General features: G+C 34.3%; 1 protein-coding gene across 1 annotated transcript in view; it reads left to right on the forward strand.

Moving 5' to 3' along the window:
- Window positions 1-22,594, forward strand: part of Akap6 (A-kinase anchoring protein 6) — a 278,588-nt gene that overhangs the window by 172,854 nt on the left and 83,140 nt on the right. Inside the window, exons 9-10 of the mRNA XM_042677816.1 lie at window positions 18,525-18,671; window positions 21,875-22,099. Coding sequence (XP_042533750.1) covers window positions 18,525-18,671; window positions 21,875-22,099 — 372 coding nt within the window. The remainder of the gene's footprint in view (window positions 1-18,524; window positions 18,672-21,874; window positions 22,100-22,594) is intronic.

The following is a 22,594-nucleotide window of genomic DNA, read 5'->3' on the forward strand; positions in this document are numbered from 1 at the left end:
ATCCAAAACTTGACTTGCTTTGCAGTGTAACACTAAATGGTTAATTGATTCATTTCACCACCAGGTGGCCTCCTATACTCTATTGTACTTGTGGAACCCAAAGAAAACCAGAAAACCAATCTGATACTTCTTTCATCTTTGTCAGCATTGCACTCTTACATTTCACAGGTGTCTTTACTGCCCTGAAATCACTCTGAGACCCCTATATTTCATGTTTGGCCCTGAAACATAGGTAAATCCACATTGATTTTTATAGAAAATAATTCTAGTTGTGAGCTAGAAACAGTTAAAACAGTAAACACACACACACACACACACACACACACACACACACAGAGTGAAAAGGTGGACTTTTAGTAAAAGAATCTTGATTGCCACTCTACTATGACTCAACCCTACTCACACTGTATGCAAGGTTAACTGATCTGGAAGCCTCTGAGAGATCTCCACTTGTTAATCTCCCTTGAAGGAAATGGAATGGGACCATCTCAGTTCTTCAGTTTCCATTTTATTCTAAAGGTCTCCTTTTGAGTTTTCTTTAAGCGTGGCTAAAGATTGTTGTAGAAAAGCTATTGCTAAAGCATTAGAGGCGTAGGCTAGATATCCCTTAAGCATTGATTTACCTAATTTTTCTTTTTCTGTAAAGTGGGAGAAGGCTTGGTTTAAGTGGCTCTAAGATCTCTTCCAATTTCAGAACTCTCTCTTTGTTGATAAATATCAAAGATTGCTTGAATTTGCGGTTCACTTTGCCTGTAAGCAATCCAGCAAACGCAGAATTGTAGAGACACAATGTCAAAGACTAACAAACTCATTAGTAAATATAATATTTTAAACTACATTTAGAAGTGTAATTTAACCACAATAATTTTATTTCAAGTAGTATCATAAATATGCATGTTACATAACTTCTTAGATCCTTTCTTTTTTCAGCAGTAGATAATATTCACTTGAGCTCTGTATCGTGCCTTTTACTAAGTCTGTCATGGAAGTGTAGCTTTCCCTTTGATGTCTTATTTTCTACACATTTTAATGTTCCTACCTTTTCTTTAGGCAGCTCTACCACATGTTCTTCTATTTTTCATCACAATATAGAACAGACATATGCACTTATATTTCCATTGAAAATTGTCATTTCCTATCATTTAAACAACTTGTTCTAACCTTCTGCTTATATTGGGATATGTACATCACTGATTTATATCTGACGTCACATTGGATGTCATTGCAAAATGGCTAAAGGGAGTTAGGTAATATCTTGTATTTTGATTTGCTTTCTCTTATGCTTAGCATTTTAGGTTAAATTTGTTCACAAGTATGTTATTTTTTGTAGCTATTATAAGTGGGATTGTCTTCTTTAGTTCTTTTTCAGACACTTCCCTGTTGGTATATAAAGATGTTACTGGTAATTATGTTGATCTCATATTCTGTATCTTTACTGAATTCACTTATGACTCTAAAAATATTTGGGAGAGGAGCATTAGGGTTTTATATTTGTAAGATCATGTTACTGGGCATGGAGTTGCACATCTGTAATCCCAGCACTCCAAGGAGCAGAGGCAAGATAATCATGATTTGTATGCCAGTCTGAGCAGATAGCAAGACCTTGTCTCAAATAAATAAATAATAAGTCATTCCCAAGCAGAAGCAAAATTTTACTTCTTCTTTTCAAAAAACTTCTTTTCAAGAACCTTTATGTTTCTTTCTTTTGCATAATTAACCTAAGTGTTGATCAAAAGATGAATGGATAGAGAAAATGTGATATATACACATATTTTATTCAATAGTAGGATTCCAGTGCAATGGAGTGAAATTTTGTCACTTGTAATAGTACAGATGAACATTATGTTCACCTGAAAGGCAAATAGCAAATGAACTTATTCATATTTAGAATCTAAAAAAGTTGATGTCATGGAAGTAGGGTTTAATGGGGCTTATTAGAGGTTTAGGTAACTAGAGGGAAGAGGACAATAACATAATATTGGTCACAGAATATATAATTACAATTAGGAGGAAATTTTTAATGTGGTGAATATGCTAATACATAGAACATAGAAATAGGTAAGTGATTGAGGCTGGTTAAGGGAAGAAGAGGTGAGAGAGAGAAGTTGGGAATGACTACTAATGATTATACAATTTCTTTTTGGGGATAATTCTCTAAAATTGATTGTGATGGTGGTTGTATTACTCTGTGAGAAAACAAAATTGTATTATGAATTTTAAATGGATAATGTGCAAAATATATTAATTATATCACAGTAAAGTTATATTTTTTTAAAAAAAGGGAAGCTTCATACTTGAAATATACTCTTGGAGACTTAGTAACAGGCAATCACTCCAGTCCCTTGAATGAAGAACTATATAGTGGAAGGTCAGTTCTTCCTTGCTTAAAGAGAAGTTGATTGGAAGGACTTTTTTGTTTGTTTGTTTTGCAAACTGCATTAATTTGCTTCCTGTGCACTTAAGCAAAAAGATATTTCCTTTTGCTCATATATACATATATATGCATATACATATATATATAATTATTGGTCCTAGCAATAACATAATATTTCCACCTTCACTTAAAAGAAAGGATAATGTTATCTCACATTAGTAACTATATAAGAGCTAAGTAATAAGCAGTTATTAGGTATTGTGGTATGCTATTGAGAATTAAATGAAAGAAATGTTATCTTTTTCTTTAAGTAATGTGTAATCCACTTGGAAAAGTAAAAAACAAACAACATGAAATAATAGCAAATCTGGCAGCTTTGTATGTCAAAAAAAATGAGCACTAGCCTTCTTAGAAAGTACTTATGTAAGAAATGATAAGTTGGGGCTGGGAAGGTGGCTCCGTGGTAGAGCGCTTGCCTTGCATGCCTGAGGCCCTGGGTTCGATTCCTCAGCACCACATAAGCAAAAAGAAAAAAGCTGGAAGTGGTGCTGTGGCTCAAGTGGTAGAGCGCTAGCCTTGAGCTGAAGAGCTGAGGGACAGCACCCAGGCCCAGAGTTCAGGGCCCACGACTGGACTCAAAAAAAAAAAAAGAAAGAAAGAAAAAGAAATGATAAGTTAAACCGGTCCTTTCTGTATAGAAAGTTAAGTAAGTAGAATGGAGTTAGATATTATGAAGAAAAATCCAATATATTTTAAAATGTCTTAGATCTGGAAATTGGTTTGACGTACTCCAAAGACTTTGCCAAAACCAGGAAGACACACTAGAGATGTTACAAGACCAGCAACAAATCATAATAGCTTTTATCTCATGTGTTCAATGAAAGTCATAAAGAGACAATGTCTCTTTTTTATGATACTAGAGTTTTGAACTCAACACTGCAAGTATATCATGCTGGTATGATCCTAGAGGACTACTCATGCCTACAGTCTATTTTTAGGGCAGATTCTCATTTCCTGTGCAGCAGCACCCCTGAACTGATATATACCTACTTCTAGGCTTCTCATCCTCACTAGAGTCACAAGTCCACACTACCATAATCCGTTTATAGAGATGGAGTCTCATAGGCTTTTCTGCCAAGACTAGCTTGGCGCCATAACCTTATAATCTTAGCCTCCCTTGTAGTTTGGGAGGACAAACACATGCTACAGCACCTAGCTTTGGATTAAAATGGGTTCTTGTGATTTTTCCTGCTAAAGCTGGCCTCCAACCTCAGTGATCCTTCCATTCTCAGCCTCCTAAGTAGCTAGGATTATGGGCTTAAGCCACCAACACCTAGCTGTATCTTTTTGCATTCTTTTAAAAACGGATGCCTAAATTCAGTGCTTTATTAAGAGAAGAGAAGTTACATATGCAAATATACAAATTATTGCTACACATAGAAGAGAAAAATTATGCCATCATTTCTATATTCTTAGCATGGGAAATTTGGATCAAGTTTGAGCCAATATTAGTATATAGTGTTTGCTATGTAAGAAGACTAAGATCTTTGAATTTATTAGCTCATTCAATCTTCATAGCAACCTTATGAAATGAGTATTAATATTATCCCTGGCTGAACAACTAAAGCACAGGGAAGTGCAATACTTAGAAACAATGAAAGAAAAGTTTAATATATTGCACTCTGATTCTGGGCATATATTTCTTAACTATTTATTTTAGGCAATCCTGCTGATTTACAATTCAGAATGGTTACAGAAGTGAGTAAGTGATTGTATATAAGTTTGTAGACAAATTAGTATGACTGGACAATACCACTGTGTTTCTTCTTTCCTTCATTAAGGATAGAGAAAAATAGTAATGCTTTGTGATGTATAGTCTACAGACTAAGAAATGACTATTTGTATAAACTTTGACTCTCTAGTGACTACTCTGATATAGTTTAATTGCCTCTCTAATGTGTCCAGACAATAATTACAGCAAATTTTTCAAAGACAAAATAAAAACTAATGGGAAGTTTGCACTTAATTCTAAGTAAATAATAGACAACACATCTTAATAGAAAAGTCATGTGTATTGAAGTTGAAGACTTTCTTTTGATGGTGCATTTTTCATAGAGAAATGAAATTCTTAGCACCATGATGCATTTACTTCCTGGAATACCTATGGTGGAGAAGGGCCAAGCACATCTTTTTCCTTGTTTTTCCGATGGGATAAAATGATTTTCTTGGTTCCTGTAGAATAAAGACAGAAAAAGCAGTCTAAGGGCTGATGGGAACAAGTAAAGAGGCTTCCTCTCAAAAGTGCTTAGGGAGAACTCAACATATCCAAAGTTTTAACACTATTTCTTTTTGAAAAGATTTCTTTGTAGTTGTAATCTGTTTTAAGCAGCTGCATCCTCATACTTCTTTTAGTTCCAGTCTCTTCTTGAATTATTTCAGCTGTTACTTTTGAAGTCATAGTCATCATATTCTTCCATCTGATTATTTTAGGAAAGTCATTCTCTGAAGATTTCTCCACCATAGGTATTCTACTGTACGCATGATTTCCTCCTCTTCTGCAGTACCTTTATTTTTGTTTAATTTTTTAATCATTTATTGTCTATAAGCAATTGTCTACAGACAAGTCATTTTTTCCCTTATCAAGATAAACCTTTGTAACGATCCCTTTTTATATTTTTTCTCCATGTAACTATTTTCTTTTTTTTTTCATTTTTTAAATCCTAACTTCCTCCTCCCTGATGTCTTAATTAAACACATTTAACATAGGTACACACACCACACACATATATAGGGCTTTCTAGAACTTTTCTAATAAGACAGATTCTTTTACAGAACTGGAAAGAATGCTCAAAGGAAGTTATCATAGCCATGCGTTGCTATTTTTGGGCTTAGTTGATTCTAATAAATTTCAGCCAGTACCCTAGAGCTTCTTTAACCTGTACTATCATTCTGTTGGGTGATAGGCATAACTATCAGTGAAAACTCTTCTAGTTGCCCTTTAGTCCTAACCTCACATTATAAAAATTACAACTTTTGGAGGGTGAGCCTATACCACAGGGCCTCAAAGGTGAGGTTCTTCAGTGTGTTTTATCCACTCCAAAGATTCTTTGAATGACAATCTTAATCTTATTTGCATTTTACATGTAGAGTTGACCGATTTCCTCAGATTTCTGGACTGAGATATCAAACTATAATTTTCAAGAGTCATAACATGTCCTATTACAGCAGGCTCTTACTGACCTTGGGCAAATCACCTAATTCTATGTATCAACTTTTAATCTTAAGATAGAAGTGATGTTGCTAACTTTACCCATGGGCTTCCTTGGAGAACAAAAAGGAACAACCCACTGAAATGACAATCAAGCTTTCTGAGGCTGAAGCCATAGAGTATTTAAAACTAAAGCCTGAAATCTCTAAAATTTATTTGCTTCAGACCTTTCTGTGATAAACCTAAAGATGTACTGCAAAGAACCAATGTCCTATGAGCTAGGTTAGAAACAGTAGGAAAGTCCAAATGGGACCTGGAAATGAACTAGCCTTTTGAATCCCGATCACACGTTCTTTCTGTAAGAAAATACTTCCTCATAAAAAATGTCCATAAAGAAAGTATTAATATCTCTTTCCTCTCTTCTTTGATACCTTTCATAGAGGTTTTTCTTGTGTTAACCTTTTGTAGCCAATGGAACCAATGAGCTCTGTTCATTGTTTCTATCTGAAAATTCAGAATATTTCTGTATTAGATATTTTACCAAGTGAGAGATGGAGAAGAAGGTGTAGGAAGTTCAAAGATAGGCAAGGTAACCATAATTTCTATGTACTACAATTATACCTGGCAAGTATAAGCCCATCTAACTTTCTTTTTGTGAAAAATCAAAATGAATAAATATTTTTCCAACTTCTACATCTAAACCATAATGTTCAGTTAAAGTGGACAAAGAGTAAATACTTCATGGCTCTTGAACACACACAGTTCATTTATTTCTGGGGTTTATAATCTCACTGATTATTATTGTTGATATATATATACATATATATGTATGTGTGTGTGTGTGTGTGTGTGTGTGTGTTTTGTGGGGCTTGAACTCTGGGCCTGGGTGCTGTCCCTCAGCTCTTCAGCTCAGGGTTAGTGCTCTACCACTTGAGCCACAGCACCACTTCTGGCTTTCTGGTGGTTTATTGGAGATAAAAGTCTCATGGACTTTCCTGACAGGCTGGTTTGAACTGTGATTATCAGATCTCAGCCTCCTGAGTAGCTAGGATTGCAGCATGAACCACCGGCACCCAGCTAATATATATTTTTTTTTATTGTAAAGATACTGTACAAAGGGGTTACAGTTACATGAGTAAGGTAATGAGTACCCTTCCTATTGAGCATTGTTACCCCCTCCTTTGTTTTTCCCCTATTGTTGTTGTTATTAAGTGTTGGTACAAAGAAGTTATAATTACATACTTCAGGTTAAGAATTCGATGAATCTTGACCAATACATCCCCTTTAATCTAATTCTGACACATTTATCCTCATATGAAGTAATGGCACCAGAGTTACACTCAAAAGATAGCTTAAGGCATCAAGGCCTTATCATACAGTTGTGAGCCAAGAATAACCCGATTCCATTAAGACTATAGATATGGCAACCCTTTTGACAGCTTTCTTTTTCAAACTCACAAAAAATTCCCAATCTGGCTAAAGGTATGGTTATGTTTCCATTGCACTTGGGAAGTAGGTAATCAAAAAAAAAAGTTGCTCAGCAATATCTTAGCGCCTAGAAGCATTGGAGTCCTTAGTCCTGGGGGAATACCCACTTACACTAAACTTGAAAAGTGAACTTTTGATGGTTAAAGGGCTCCTGACCTTCATTTAGGCCACTGATTCTAGAGATTTTGAAAGTCATCTGTTATGCAGCAATGCTTTTTTGATGAGTGACAGTGGTTACAATAGTCTTATTTTTTCTCTTCCTTGAAAGAGGAAGATACTGTGAGGAAACTTTATCAACAAAGTTACATATATATGCATATATATTCTCTTCCTTATGAAATTAATTTGTCTTCTTTGGCATTATTTTTGAGGTGCACAACAACTTGGCAACTGCTTTGGTTTAAAACTACATGATTTGGGAAAAGCACGTTTCAGAATGTTTAATTCAGCGATACAAAAGGCACTAATGAAATATGCATGTATGAATTTTATATCATATTAGTTCCCTCTTTCTTGAAATCTGAATAAAAGCCAAACATCTGGATTATGTTTGAAAAGCCTGAATTTCCAATTTTCAGAAAGATCCAATCTATTTTGACATTGCACACTTAGCCTTAACATTTACAGTGTGCTATTAACATTACTTGCAATTGTAGAAAAAAATCCAGATTTAAACAAACTTGGTGCCTCCTAATGCTAAAAATATATCTATATTTGAAATGGCTGCTGCTGCACAACCATACATCCAAGGTTTAGCCTTCATCAGCATTTCCATTATAAATCCTTGCATTGAACAGGCCTGAAATTGAACTATAAAGATACTGGTTAAGCTTTGACATATTAAATTTTTTTTCTAATAGTATGCTAAACCAACAAAGAATAGTTTTGTTCATATGTCACATTGTTTGTAAAACAATTCATTGAATTCGTGTTTTCAGAGTGTCACATATTGAAAATACTCCATAGTCATCCTTTCAGGTTTATTCTTCCAATTTATAAAAACAAGTAACAGAATTTCTGATTTTAGAGATATTTGGACATATTTTGACAGATGGTCCTAGTCTAGAAAAGTAAATAAGGATATCAATGTTTATCTCATTTTATGACCATGGTTTCTGTAATAGGACATACTGGTCAATCAAGTTTTAAGGATGCAAGAAGTACCATGACAAGAGACCATGGCACAGTGCTGGAAAAAGAAGTATAATGTAGTGTTTGAAGTTTGTTACCCATCAGCCTTCAGTAGACTTTAACTTACTACACTTAAAAGTTGTGGTAGATTTATTATAGCATATAAGAAGTAAATTTATTCTTTGACTACATGAGAGTGTCTAAATTCTAAAATTTTTCTTCTTACTTTGCTCAATTTAAGACAATCTAATAAATTTGCCTCTATCCAATTAAACAGAAATACATATGTATATGGGGTGTTTGTTTAGGTTGGGGAATAGAAAACAGAAGAAATGACATTTTGAACTAGAAGCTTTTAAAATGGAAAACAAAATTAAATTGGAAACTTTTTTAGAGGAGAAAACTGAATTGCACTACATTAGTTTCTGCTCTCCATATCTTTGTTTTTTCATCCTACATTGCATACTCTAACAGACATTACATAATTGAGTATCTGTTCTTACTATGTGCTGACATGACATTAAAACAGCTCTGATATGGTACATCATAATGAAACTGTAATTAGAGCAGTCATGTTGTATTATGGCAATGATCCACATTGTCACTGAAGTGCATTGGAATACACAAAAATCCCATTGAGATGTGTAGATTTTGAGTGTAATATAGCACAACCATGAAGTTGCATAGTCTGGAAGAGAGATTGCCAGTATGCTACAAGGCTGGTAGCAAAGATTGTAATGCATTTCTTAGCTATCTGTTGGAAAATGGTGTATGTTGGTATATTGACAAAACCTGAGAGTAGCATTTAGATACACATATATGCACACATATGCATATATATGTATGTATGATATCTACAGGAAGGACTTTGTTGAAATAAAGGCCTAATTGCATACATTCTGTAGTAGAAATCTCCTATAATATGCTTATCAAATGGAAGTACTTGGAAGGTTTCATCCGATGTCTCAGATTCAATCTGCTACCTCTCTAAACAGGAAGGATGGGAGTTGGTTTCAAAATGTTCAATTCATATTGTGTTTTCCTTTGGCTGTCTATATCCTATTTTAAGCTTAGAGTTATGACTTACATTTCATATAGTTAGATCTTTGCTCTATTGTTGTGTTCCCAGTTTTTCTGTATTAGAATATAACATCTGAATAGTGTTCAATAGGAAACAATTTGTTAACTGGTGGTATTTGGTATTCGTCTACCTAGAATACTGTCATTAATGTATTTGACCTGGTGAATATGAACTAAAATGAAGAAGAACTTTAGACTTTTGCAGGCTGATCCTCCTTCAATCCCATAAAATCCAGGTAGATGTCTAATTTCTGCCAGACACTTCTGGTGAACTAGAATCCCCTGTCTACCTACCAGAATTCACTTTACATCTTTCTTCCTTCCTTTTTTTCATGCAAATAGAACCTAAAGTACACATTGATCCTAATGGCAATTAAAGCAATCACCTCCATTCTTTATGCATTTAAATTTTTTATATGTTTTGGTGAGTATTGGGTGGGAGTTAGGTTAATAACTCTTGTCATTCTTGGCATTTGTCATTTCTACTTCATATACTTCATTTATTATAACATCATAATTTTTCCCATTAGCAAATCAGACATATAGTTTGGCTTGTATATTAAAAGTTTAAATAATTCAGCATAAACAATAATACCATTTCACATAAACGTATCTATTCCTACCTTTGCTTTAAAAACATACCTGGGTTGTATGAGGCCACATTCTCACATGGAAAGAGAGAGAGCTAATATAGGATATATGCTTGCCCACATGCCCACATGTCACACCTCCTGCCCTGTCACTGGCATTGATGTTAGTAATAATCACGTTTATGCATTGTTTTTCTTTCAGTAGAGAAAATTCTTTCTTTTTTCCCCATGATACAGGCAGTGGTTAGAATATGAATGAGAGAAAATTTGTTCTTACCTTATTCATCTCCTAAATTACTGGCCAAGTAGTAAGGTATTCGCGCTGGGTAGTATGGTTTAGTAAGAGAGCCTGTTGTTAAAATTTTAAAATTTCTCTGGGAGTATCAATAATTAGTAGCTGGCTCTCAATGTTTTTTCTTTCCAGAGAACCAGTTTATTAGAATTGTAAGTGCCTATGAGCTGAGATATTATTCTTTATTAATCAGTGATATTTGTATAACTTGGCAATCTGATAAAGATGCTATGTTTATGTTTTCCTTATCTATGTCACTATAATACCAAAAAAGACTGACCAAAGAGGACTAGATCATAACATGCCCATTAAAGAGTGATCTTTATGTGTGGTTGTTCAACATGTTCACAGCAAAAATCCCTACATCTCTGTGCTTCTATGGGGTTGCACACATCTGCTTTCTCTAGGCTTATAAAACTCTAATGGAAGTATACACACCTGATCCATGAATTCACATCCTTACTTTAGGGATTTAAGTCATTAGATTTTGGGTGTATGTTGCTAGCAATTTAATTATGTTTAAAATCTGGTTAGTAGTGTAGTAAATAACTGGTATTGCTACAAAATTGCATTGAGAAGGTAATAGGATTGAATTTCTACACAAGTTGACACTCAATTAAAATTTCCATATATCCAGTGAGTTAGCCAGGTCTTGTCCAGGGGAACAAGAACAAATGCCTTGCTACTAAACAGATCACTTCAAAACAGGCACAGTTTATAATAGAGTCAAATCAGGACTAAATGCATCAACTAAAACTGGAGTTTGGTTTATCAAATATAGATCAAAAGCAAGAAATAGACTAGAAAGCGCATGGGATATCCTTACTTACATTCCACTACTTTTTAGTGGCACCAAAGGAAAAATAACACATTAAAACCTCCTTACCGAATTACTGTCCTAAACCAATAGATCCAAGGGGGTTGTTCAGCTAAAAGCCCCAACAGACTTTGTAGTGCAATGATGTAATCTTGGCTTTGTGTCATTTATATTCAACCTACCAAAAAAAAATTTTCCTGAATAGACAGGCTGACAACAATATTGTTCGGTGTGGGGTTTTATTTGGATTCTTTCCAAATGGTTCACATGCCTTCACAGGAACACATCAGGCTTGCTTAGGTGTTTTTTTTTTTCCTCCTGAATTTGAAAGTTTTCCCCTTTTACTAGCTTTCTATTTTTCTTTAAGATCTCAGTTATGTTTGTAAAACTAACCAGCTCCACCACAAAAATTAGGATGTATCTTGCAGAGAGCATTCATTTTACTTTTTGCATATTTTTCCGGAGGTCATGTCAAGGTTAGTTTGAATTCCATCCTACATTAAGACTTCTTTCACAGCTATTTAGCTCGGCAGCCTACTCCCCGCTGGGGTCTGCCCCTTGGGCACGTCAAAGCTTCAGACCTGACAAATCACACACAGATGAAGCTGTACAGTTTTTTAAACAGTTTCATCCGTAACTTTTTTTTTTCTTTTGCACTATCCTCCTTGTGGTAAGATTTTTTTTTTTCTTCTGCTTTATGACCATTTCAGGAATTGTTGATTTCTATTCGAGACCATTTGTTTTTACAACAAAGCTACAAACTAGCCATATTATTTTATTTTATAGTAAAGTACACTAATAATTTGGTTACCAAGACTACAGACCTACAGAGAATTTTTGACTAGCAAAATTGTAATTGCGTTATTAAAATCTACATGTAGCAGGAAATTTGTTGTTGGAATATCACACTTTTATCAGATCAGAAAAAAAATTCACCATAAAAAGGCATCCAGCTTATAACCTATTCTAAGTTTAGCTTGGATATATTTCTCAAATAGTTAGCAATATGCTTTTATCAGTATTTTAGCAAATTGTGAAACTAATGGTACAACTCCATTTCTTGTTTAATTGATGAAGTTAAAGTGCATGGTTGCTAATGAGTGTGTTAGCAAACAGTGTTCCTTTTACTGGCTTAAATATATCAGATTTTTTTTTTTTGCCAGTCTTGAGGCTTGAACTCAGGGCCTGAGCACTGACCTTGAGCTTCTTTTGCTCAAGGCTAGCTCTCTACCACTTGAGCTAAGTGCCACTTCTGGATTTTTCTGTTTATGTGGTACTGAGGAATTGAACCCAGGGCTTCATGCATGCTAGGCAAGCACTCTACCACTAAGCCACGTTCCCAGCCCACATCAGACTTTTTTTTTAAAGCAACTTACTGTCCTTACTTTTGTGGGATGAAAAATATGACTGCCACACAATTCCTGGATCAACTAAAGAAATGGTGTTCTTATTCCTATATAGTTATTTTGGCAATGTCAAGTGACCAGATTATTTTCTTTTATAAGTCATAGACTTTTTATTACATTTTCATTTTGGGCAAACAGCACCTGAAGATCTCAACTTCAGACTAGGCTGAAAACAGTGAGGAGAAATAATATTTAAATGATTATCTTCTTCTTAGCCCTCTTTTACAGTTAGCACAGCATGAAAGTACCCAGTGAAAGTTCTATAAGAGGTTGATTGGTTGAAACTAATTAAAGATAGTTCTAAATAGGGAAAGAAAAGGAAAAAGGATCAAAGGAATTACATTAGGTGTCAAGACGAAGATGTATCTGGGGACATTTTATTTAATTTTTGCAGTCCTGCTTCAAGAAAACACTAACTTCTAAAAATATACAGTTGGAGGCAAACTTCCATATTTGTGTTGTTTTTTACAATAAGATACATGTCAACGGGCAAACATCTTGAAGAAATCACTTGGGCACTGATGCACTAACACATTATGGTGAAAAGAGAGGCTTGTGCTTTTCACGCAGTGCATTTCAGTCTTCAATTAATGTGAAAGCACTACAATGCCTATGCAACTTCTCTTGCCTAGTGGTGCACCATTTATCATTGCAGTTTTACATTGACCTTGACACCCACTTCATTAGAATAAAGATTGTCTACCATTTAGGTTACATTGTTCCTCTGCACAGAGACCCCATGCAAATTTCTGTTCAGATAGAAGAGCTGCAAGGCTGTCAGAGGTCATCTGCATTAAATGATTGCAGCTATTTTCCAACTGCTTCTTTTCATTCTACTCAGTTCAGGCTAGGAGGATCAATCAAGTCCTCTGCCTGAAACAGTGGGACTGCTGGGAATATAACTGTTTTTGGTCGTAGTGGATATGTCCTAAACAGTATTAAATATTTAATATAAACTCATTAAATGCCATGTAAAGATTTCAGAAAGATAGCCAACTTATAGAAATATCTAAGGGCTAAAGAATCTTTTAAAAATACATTGAATAATAATAACTAATTCTATAATTTAGAAGCTGTCATCAGAATATTTCTTAAAATTAGTGCAACTTTCCTGTGAGAGATATTTTCTTTCTTGACCTGAGTTGGGAAGAAAAGACACAGGTAGACATACTGTTCTTATGCAGTATTTTACACGAAATCAACATGTAAATTTCTCAGTCATCGATGTCTTTATTATTTTTATCCTGTAACAATGAATTCTGTCCCGGCTGTATTTATTTTAAAAGACTTTAGTATTTGTTATGTAAAAGAAATGATTGGTGAAATAAGTTTGCCAAGTCTCCTACTTAAATTTCCTGAGTGATATAATTGGAATTAAATTATTAATGGGAGATACTTTTAAAAAGATTGTTTTATGATCTTCTATTAGGGAATTTGCAATTCATTTTAATATTTGTAGTTTGATTTATATTAAAGATAATGCAATCTATGTCCAATTAACAATACATGGCCAATGTAATATGATTTCCAGATCATGCAAATGGAATAAGCTAGAAGGGGGAGCAAAACTCAATTCTTAACCTCAGATGTAATTTGCTGTGAGAGTGCTGGCAATTTTAAATGACATTGCACTTTTTAATTTTTCCAAAGGCTCAGCAGCAAATTTATCCCAATCAAGAAAGCCTATTATTAATTTACAAGGACAATTGTAGGAGTCTTTATAATTTCTCTATGCAATTATTCACCATAAATTCTAGTGGTAAAATACAGGAGTTTGCAAGAAATAAGAACCATTATTTGTCTTGACCCTGAACCTCCTTCCTTAATCTTGGATAGCTTCCCCAAGTATTGGTGGTACTGACTCCTGTGAAGCATCCCATAGTAGTCTTCTGGAAAAGGGAACAGCACAAGCGCTACTGCAATGGCAACATTGGCCTCTAGCAGTACAGCTGAGCTATGGACCCTGGACTTTCCTATAAAAGGACTCTTTGTTCACCATTGAATGGCATTAGGCATGGACTTGCTGAGGGGCCACCATGAAGCCTGGAATGAGGAGGGCAAACACAAGCTGGAGAGTATAATATAGGAGTCATAGACAGGCACATCCTTGCACTTTAGTACAAAAATGCATATGTTCACACAGTAATTTTATGTTTGGGTGTGTTCCTTACATATACCTTGTTGTTATTACACTAAGATATATTTTATTTTCACAATGTATCTGCCTATTGTGTGTATGGGAAGGTGATCATGGCAAATATACAGGTGTTGGAAATACTAAAGTGCGCAGGCAAAGATACTCACATTTGTCATTCTTATAACTAGATCACTTTTCTTAACTCTTCCTAATATACAGAAATATGTTGTAAGATGTAACTATTTATAACTCAATAAGCAGAATTCTAATATTCAAGAACATTATTTGGTTTAATTCTTGTGTTTCTCGTAGCTAAATCTTCACTCCCTGTTTAGCAATGTCTGGTCTCTTTTCAGCATAACCAACAGAAGCACCATACAAAAGTCTTACAATGGATGTCTTAATCTCTCTGTGTGCTTTTAGAGCATTATTTTGAATTCCATCATGCTGCCTTTTTTCTTTCCTCTTCTGAAGTTTTATTACAACAGCAGAATTCCCAGGGAGCTTTGGGGGCAAGGTTCACATAATATAGCCCTGAAGTTTTGCTTAGGTGGAAGCCATCCCCCAATCCTAGCCATCTTTTGATGATCTTTCTATTTCAAAATAGATTCACTGGGTAGAGTCTTACAGCATTAGCTGCACACAGTTTATTTTTTATTTTTTTATTTACTAGACAGTGAGCATCTACAACCCTTTCATGATGCTTTCTTTCTCTGACCTCACAGTGACAAGGCATCTTGTTCTTTAACATTGAGGGAGGCAGAAAAATGCTTGAGTTGCTCAATGTGTGCCTTCTATACCAGTTTCAAAATGGCTTATTCTTCTGGTTTCCATGGTGACAATTAACACTGTTTCAAGGCATTGTTCCAGTCTCCATTTGGGCAGAATTTTCTGTGTGATTTTTAACAAAAAAAAAAAAGGTTGGGGTTGGGGAGGAGCCTTTAAAATAACTGTCAAAAAAAGTTATCTCAATCTAGTCTGCATCCATTTCTAAGTATATTTATTTCAGAACCTCTGGTTTTGTTGGCTTTGTTTTATAATTCAGTTTTGGCATCTTGTGCTTTTAAAATGCAAGCTCTCAATGAGAATTTTATTTTAATTCTTAGTAAAAAAAACCAGTAAGCTACTAAGGTACTATATGTAGTTATTTTGAATGCTTTTTGAAAGTTTTCTTTTAAATAGGAATAATAGTATTTAGGATACTGTGTCTTTAACTTAGATCATTCACAAATCTATTAGATTCATTAGTTAAAATTGAATTGGCCAGGCAAATACACTTAATAATGTAAATATTTCCTTTCAATAGAGTATATTTTATTTTTGACTACACAGAAAGACCCACAGCAGGTGCTATGGGGAAATTAAATACTGAATGCTTATTTACTTTAGTACTCCAGAAAAGCCAACTCACTTTAACTTTGCTAATCTCATTTTTGGCTATTGAAAAGAAGTCTATATCATAACATCCCCAGACTACAGGACACAATGGGACAGCCCCTGCTCACTTACTGCTGTGGTGAAATGAATATGAAGATTAAATTATCTTCTCACCACAGGATAAAGTAGCCCTACTTGATAGGATGAACAAGAAGAGTTAGAGCTGGCAGTTGACTCTCTCCATCTAATGTTTCTGAAAAGATGTTACAGAGAGAAAAAAAAACAAAAATATACTGGCATTGACAAAACTATAACCTCCTGGCATTACTATACATACATGGCTTGAGGCCCTAAATCATTTCAGGTTCAAGCTTCAGAGTACTCAAAAATTAAAATAAATGCTTTTACCTTAAATTTCATGACATTCTAGTACCTTTCATTCACATACCAATATATCTAACAATTAACTAGATTCTCTTAGCTTTTATAGTTTGAAGACAATGTCTATCAATCACATTTTCCATCAGGCTGTTTATGGAGTAGGATTGGTGACAAAGAGAGCATACATAAAAACAAGTTTTTTTTAATGTAATAGCCATTTTAATAGCTATTGCTGTAACTACTTATGCCATATTACACAGTGAAAATTATTTTATTACGTCTAAAATTAAATTAGTTGCTTTTTATTTTTATTATTACGAGATTATTGTTTTTATGGAATACATCTAAACTGCTCTCTTTCTTAACTGGTTTGCTGTGTAGGAGCTGCGCAAAATTGGGGCAAAAAGAAAAGACGAGAGAACCACAAATAAAAATGTTAGTCAGTAGAAGCCACTCCCAGAAGGCATAACCAGTGGACTCACTCTCCCATAGATGACTGCTCTTGGCAAAATGGAAACATTTGAATAAGATTGCTTGTCTGCCTGAAATTCTGGTTTCCCCAACATTATGTCAGTCTCATCAAATTAATCATGTAACTCTTTACAAGGGAATCTGATTACATGAAGCAGATTTCCCTCTCCATCAGTCTTCAAAGTTTTCTAGAATGCTTGTTAAGTATTCTATCCAGAAAACTCAAGTGGACACTGTGTTTTCTGTGTTGTAGTAACGTGGTTCTGGTAATTGCTTGATGTTAGAAAATGTAATCAGAATTTCCCATGTATTACAGGCCAGATTCTGAAAGCACTAAAACAACTCTTGATTTTCTTCAATATGCATATTCATGTAATTTTGGATACTCTGACACCCTGATCAACATTCATTAATAATATGAAATGCTTTAAATCACCTCATTTAAAACATTTTGTTCTATGATCCACAAATGACTAACATTTGGAGAAGTTTACATAATACAAATGATGTTCATGTTTAGTGTAATGAAAGATTAAAATATGAAACTAAAAGTATGCAAACATATGCATGCAAATGCTGAAGATCTATTAATTGAAACAGTGATTTCACACCTTCTTTTCTTTTAAGCTGCTTCCAATTGTATTTTACTTTGAGAGCTTTTGTAATACCATGTTTTCAAGGGGAATGAAATCACCCAAGTACATGTTTTAACTTTCTGATTAGCACTACTTTGCTTGGACAAAAGTTTTTCTTAGTGGATCTGATAAGTATTACACCATGGTCATTTAAGTCAAAAGATCAATGCTACCGTAGACTCAGTAACCTAATAATTTTTTAAAGTATAGTATGTGCTAAAATGTAAAATATGTTTGATTTTTCCTACTGAGATATTTTTACATATATATTAAAATATAGTCACAATTACTTACAGTTGTCCACTAGACTATGAAGTTATCTAAATAGAGTTATTGAAAAGAATCACCACAGTAATTATCTTTTTAAGTAGCTTCTACATTATCTCCAAGAAAACGCCTTTTAAGAGAGACTCATTTGGCAGTTTGCTAAATTTAATGTATATTGGGGGATATATATGTTTATATATGTATATATTAAAGTTTTATAATATACATGAGCAGCTTACAGTAATAAAGAATATAATTTTGTAACCATTCCTAAATTATTGTTTCTTCTCTCTATATGAACTTCTTGAAGCCCACACAGATTTTTTCAGTAAAACAGAAATGAAGACAATTTGTTAATTGAGAGGTCAGAGAACTTATAGGTTAAGGAATAAGTCCCATAGGAAATGAGGTATGGCTCAAGTAGTAGAGCTCCAGCTGTGCTTTAAAAAAAAAATGCTGAGTAAGAGCTTGAGGCATTGAGTTCAAGTCATCATACCAGCAAAGGAAGACATATACTCTTCTTATTTTAGAGTTTGTCTTTTGGGAACTAAGATGACTTTTGGCTTTGTAATCAAATGTTGACCAAAACTAACTATAATATCAAATATAAACTTAATTTAAAAAAGACATATATCAGTATCATTGATAGAATAACTTAGATATTTGTGTGTATACATAATAATGTAATTTGATAATATGTTTAACTGTTTTCAACAATATTCCTCAATTACCCATGACACTTAGATTTAGGCTCCATGTCAGTTTTATTGGAAACAAAATCTTTTGCATCCATAAGCATTATAAACTCTGTCAGAGTTGTTCTAAAATCACCTCTATTCCTAATGATATCTCTTTCTCTTTTCATTTTAGCGGTACAGTGTAGAAATGTCCATCAGACATCTGAAAAAGACGGAGCTGCTTAGTAAGGTTGAAGTTTTGAAGAAAGGTGGCGTTTTACTACCAAATGATCTCCTTGAAAAAGTGGATTCAATTAATGAAAAATGGGAACTGCTTGGGGTATTTGCATTTTTATTACTATTTGTAGGTTATGTGTACATTTTTTGTGTAAAGCACTCTATCTGTCTGATTTCTAATTTGAGGCACAAATATCTCTCTCTTTGAATTCACTACCTACATTTCAAACAAGCTATTCATGCTATTATGTGAAAAACATTGCTTTTCCTCTTCTGTTGATTTTTTTTTTATTCTGAGCTTGTCTCCTCTCAGATTTTAATAATTTTGGTTCTCTAATACATAAAAAGTAAGTAAAATATGCCATGTATTATGGGTATGTACCAAGTCAACTATGATACAGTATATCTGATATATACTGACTGTCATGCTTGAATGAATGTTAATAGAATTTATTCTGAAGGTACATGTTAGAGACATCCACTGTTTAACTATTTACTGTACCCTTAAGATGAAAAGTAGAGTTGTCACTACAGCATTCAAGCTACACTAAAGCCACCAAAACAAAGATGCAAATCTGACCCAGATCTGAATTGCAGAATTAAATGGGCCCTTTTTTGTGTGTGCCTCAATTTCTAGCTCACTTTTAACAAAAGCAAAAAGAGAGAGAGAGAGAGAGTTTTGTGTAATTCATTTCACGGAATGATGGGCTGGGTCTCAGCCAAAGACTGAGATGCAAGAATCTGGCAGAAAGGCAATCTAGAGACTCTGTTACCCAGACACTAGGATGGCACTGTGCAGGAGACAGTACTGTCCCCTGGTTGGAAGACATCAGAGAGGGAGAAGTTAACCTGTAGTTTTTCATCAACTTCTCTCCTAAATTGCCTTCACTTCAAATCAAGGGTAAGCTAAATTTGTCAATTACCTGAATGATTAATCATAACAGCTAAGTATGGGTAGTGTCAGTTATAGAGCATAATTTTTCATGCCTTCCATTTTTTTGCCTCTTTAAATTTTTTAAAGAAATAATACTCCAAAAATATTTTGAATTAGAAGCTCTCCATGTACCTTGATGAATTGGAGAAATGCCAGTCTTGCATTTATGCCATGCTTAATCACAGTGATTAAAAACCTGCAAGTTTAAGTCCTTAGTTCTCATCTAAATTCTATACGTTCTACAGTTGTGCAGAGGAACTTAAAATGCTAAAAGTTCTTACTCTCTAGCCTATTGTTACATTGCCTTTTAAAAGTAATCAGTGCCTTGCACTTTATAGAATGGTGATTTAAATCAGATCCTACTAAATTCTACAGAATCCATTGAGAGAATGAGGAAAGTAGAGAGTATATGATATTTTAAAATGTTGTTTACAAGATAGATAAGAGTAGCAGGTTTATGTTCTTGATAGAGAAAATAATAGTCTATTTCTATTGCATTTGAATATATATTTTAATAATTTGACAAATAATGAACAGTGGTCCTTTTGAAATCTGTTTGAAGTGTGCCATATATATTTGCTTCTTCATCACAAAATTTTAGTCAATATTACATTGAAGAAACAATATTTTACTGTTCCTAATGAATCAGAGACCTTAAAAGTGGTTGCTATCTTGACAAAATATCATTCAATTACAGTGTGTAGTTTTGTGACACTTTAGGAAGAAAGTGGAATAGAGGGAATATTTTAACAAAACCTGTACCACACTAATACCACCAGGCATACTGTTTTAATTGGCATGATTACATTTTAATTGGCATGAAAAAAATTAAAGACAAGGATTTTAACTTCTAACAATAGTAAAATAGAGGGATATGGTTTTTAATATTACTTTCATCTAAGGTGAACAGTGTGGAATGGAAATACATTAGAATGAAATGTCAGTGGTGCGTACAGTTTAATCTGTGAAATTTTGTCCCCAGTGCTGCATATTACTCTGTCTCAATTGCATATTAAACAACCCTATCAAGGCAGGCATTGGCATCTGCTGTGCTGACACAAATTGTGAATTAAATGAAATTGATGTCCTCTGTCGTATATTTATGAAGACGGACCATTCTCTGAAGTATTCTGTTTATGAAGAATTTATGATTGCAAACTGTTCCAGAACAAAAAAGTGGCAATAAATTCTTTTTTGTGACCCTACCCTCCAAGGGCATTGATTTCACCTCCTGCTGCTACTTTTGTTACAGCATAAAAACAATAGCTAAATCTGAATTCCACTGAGAGTCTTTAAATTATCAATATTTACACCATGAAAATACAAGGGTGTTGCCAAGAAAGGCTATTTTTCTCTTACAGTCTCCTAAAGATCCTATTTACAAAATATAGCACAACAGATGAATGTTTGTTGACTTAATTTTATTTGTGTTTTAAAGCTTATTTTTTGTAGGTTTAATTTATCATTATAGATTAAATCCTATTGATTCTTTGAAGAGAGCGCTTTCCACCAAAAAGAAAAGAAAAACAGTTCAATGTTACCTTCATGCCATAATTGATAATCTAAGTGGGCTCCTAGCACAGTGATTGGGATGATTTTAACCCATTTATTAGAGCTTCTAGCATCTACATGAAAAGTGAGAAGAACTGTGGGGTTGAACAGTTTCGAAGTCAGGTCAAATCAGCAGCAGCAGTAAGAAAGCTTCCTCTTTAAAAAATATTACTGTCATATTACTTGGCAAATTGTATTTCACAAAACAAAACCAAATTTAAATCTCTGCACAATCTATCCTTGGCCTCTTTAGTATACTGACTCAAGTCAGGTTTCTATCAAACATTTTATGCTGAGAAATTTTTATTGTATATTCTTGTCATGAAAAGTCAAATGATTTTTTTTTGGGGGGGGTCCGGTCGTGAGGTCTGAACTCTGGGCCTGGGCACTGTCCCTCAGCTCTTCAGCTCAAGGCTAGTGCTCTACCACTTGAGCTACAGCGCCACTTCCGGCTTTTTTTATTTTCTGCTTATGTGGTGCTGAGGAATCGAACCCAGGGCCTCATGCATGCAAGGCAAGCATTCTACCACTGAGCTACCTTCCTAGCCCTCAAATGAATTTTTATCTGTGACAAGAGTGAACTTTTGGACCAAATGTCCTGTTAAGAGTGAATTAGGTTTTTCTAAGCATCCACTAGTTGTTAGAACACCATGTACTGCCTGAGAAATGGAACCCTAAGTCAAGCAGCAAGCTAATCTGGCCTGAATGTTATCAGTGAGAAGTAAGGTACAGCTGGACACTTTCAGGTAGCTTTTATGATGTGCTTTTGGTTCCTAAGCTAATCCATGTTGTTTTGTTTTGTTTTTAATCTGATGCATTAGAAAACCCTAAGAGAGAAGATACAGGACACAATGTCAGGGCACAGTGGATCAGGTCCACGTGACCTGCTCTCTCCTGAAAGCGGAAGCCTGGTAAGGCAGCTGGAGGTCAGGATCAAAGAACTGAAAGGGTGGCTAAGAGATACAGAGCTTTTCATCTTCAATTCCTGTCTGAGACAAGAAAAGGAAGGAACAATGAATTCTGAGAAACAACTGCAATACTTTAAGGTAATAAAAAAACAATCAAAGTTGATAAAAAGCTTTCTTTATGTAGAGATGAAATATTTATCAAGTACATAAAGTATTATGCCCCTGTATCTATGTATCACTGTGCACTTAAATGTTTCCTTGAATTTATGGACACCTTCCACATTTCTTATATGCTAATGTCTATATATGTACAAAGATAAACATCAAGCATAGCCAATATACATTGTGTAGAGGAAGTCTCTGCTGCCTATGTGTTTTATACAATGACAGTTGAGAGAGGACTTTGATAAATTCAAAGCAGATCTGTATACACAAAGATTTGCTGGCAACTCTGAAAGACAGACCTAAGCATTCTATAAATAACTTGGCAAAAAATACTTCTGTAAATTGATATGTTCAAAGCACATGATTTAATTGAAGACCATTAATGCTAACAAAATAAACTGTTTACACAGGAATTTATTGAGGGAAGAAAAGCAGTGAACAAAGTTCCTACATTATGGCATATTCCAT

This window comes from Dipodomys spectabilis, unplaced genomic scaffold (assembly GCF_019054845.1).
Source record: "Dipodomys spectabilis isolate Male_0828 unplaced genomic scaffold, ASM1905484v1 ptg000042l, whole genome shotgun sequence".
Lineage (NCBI taxonomy): Eukaryota > Metazoa > Chordata > Mammalia > Rodentia > Heteromyidae > Dipodomys > Dipodomys spectabilis.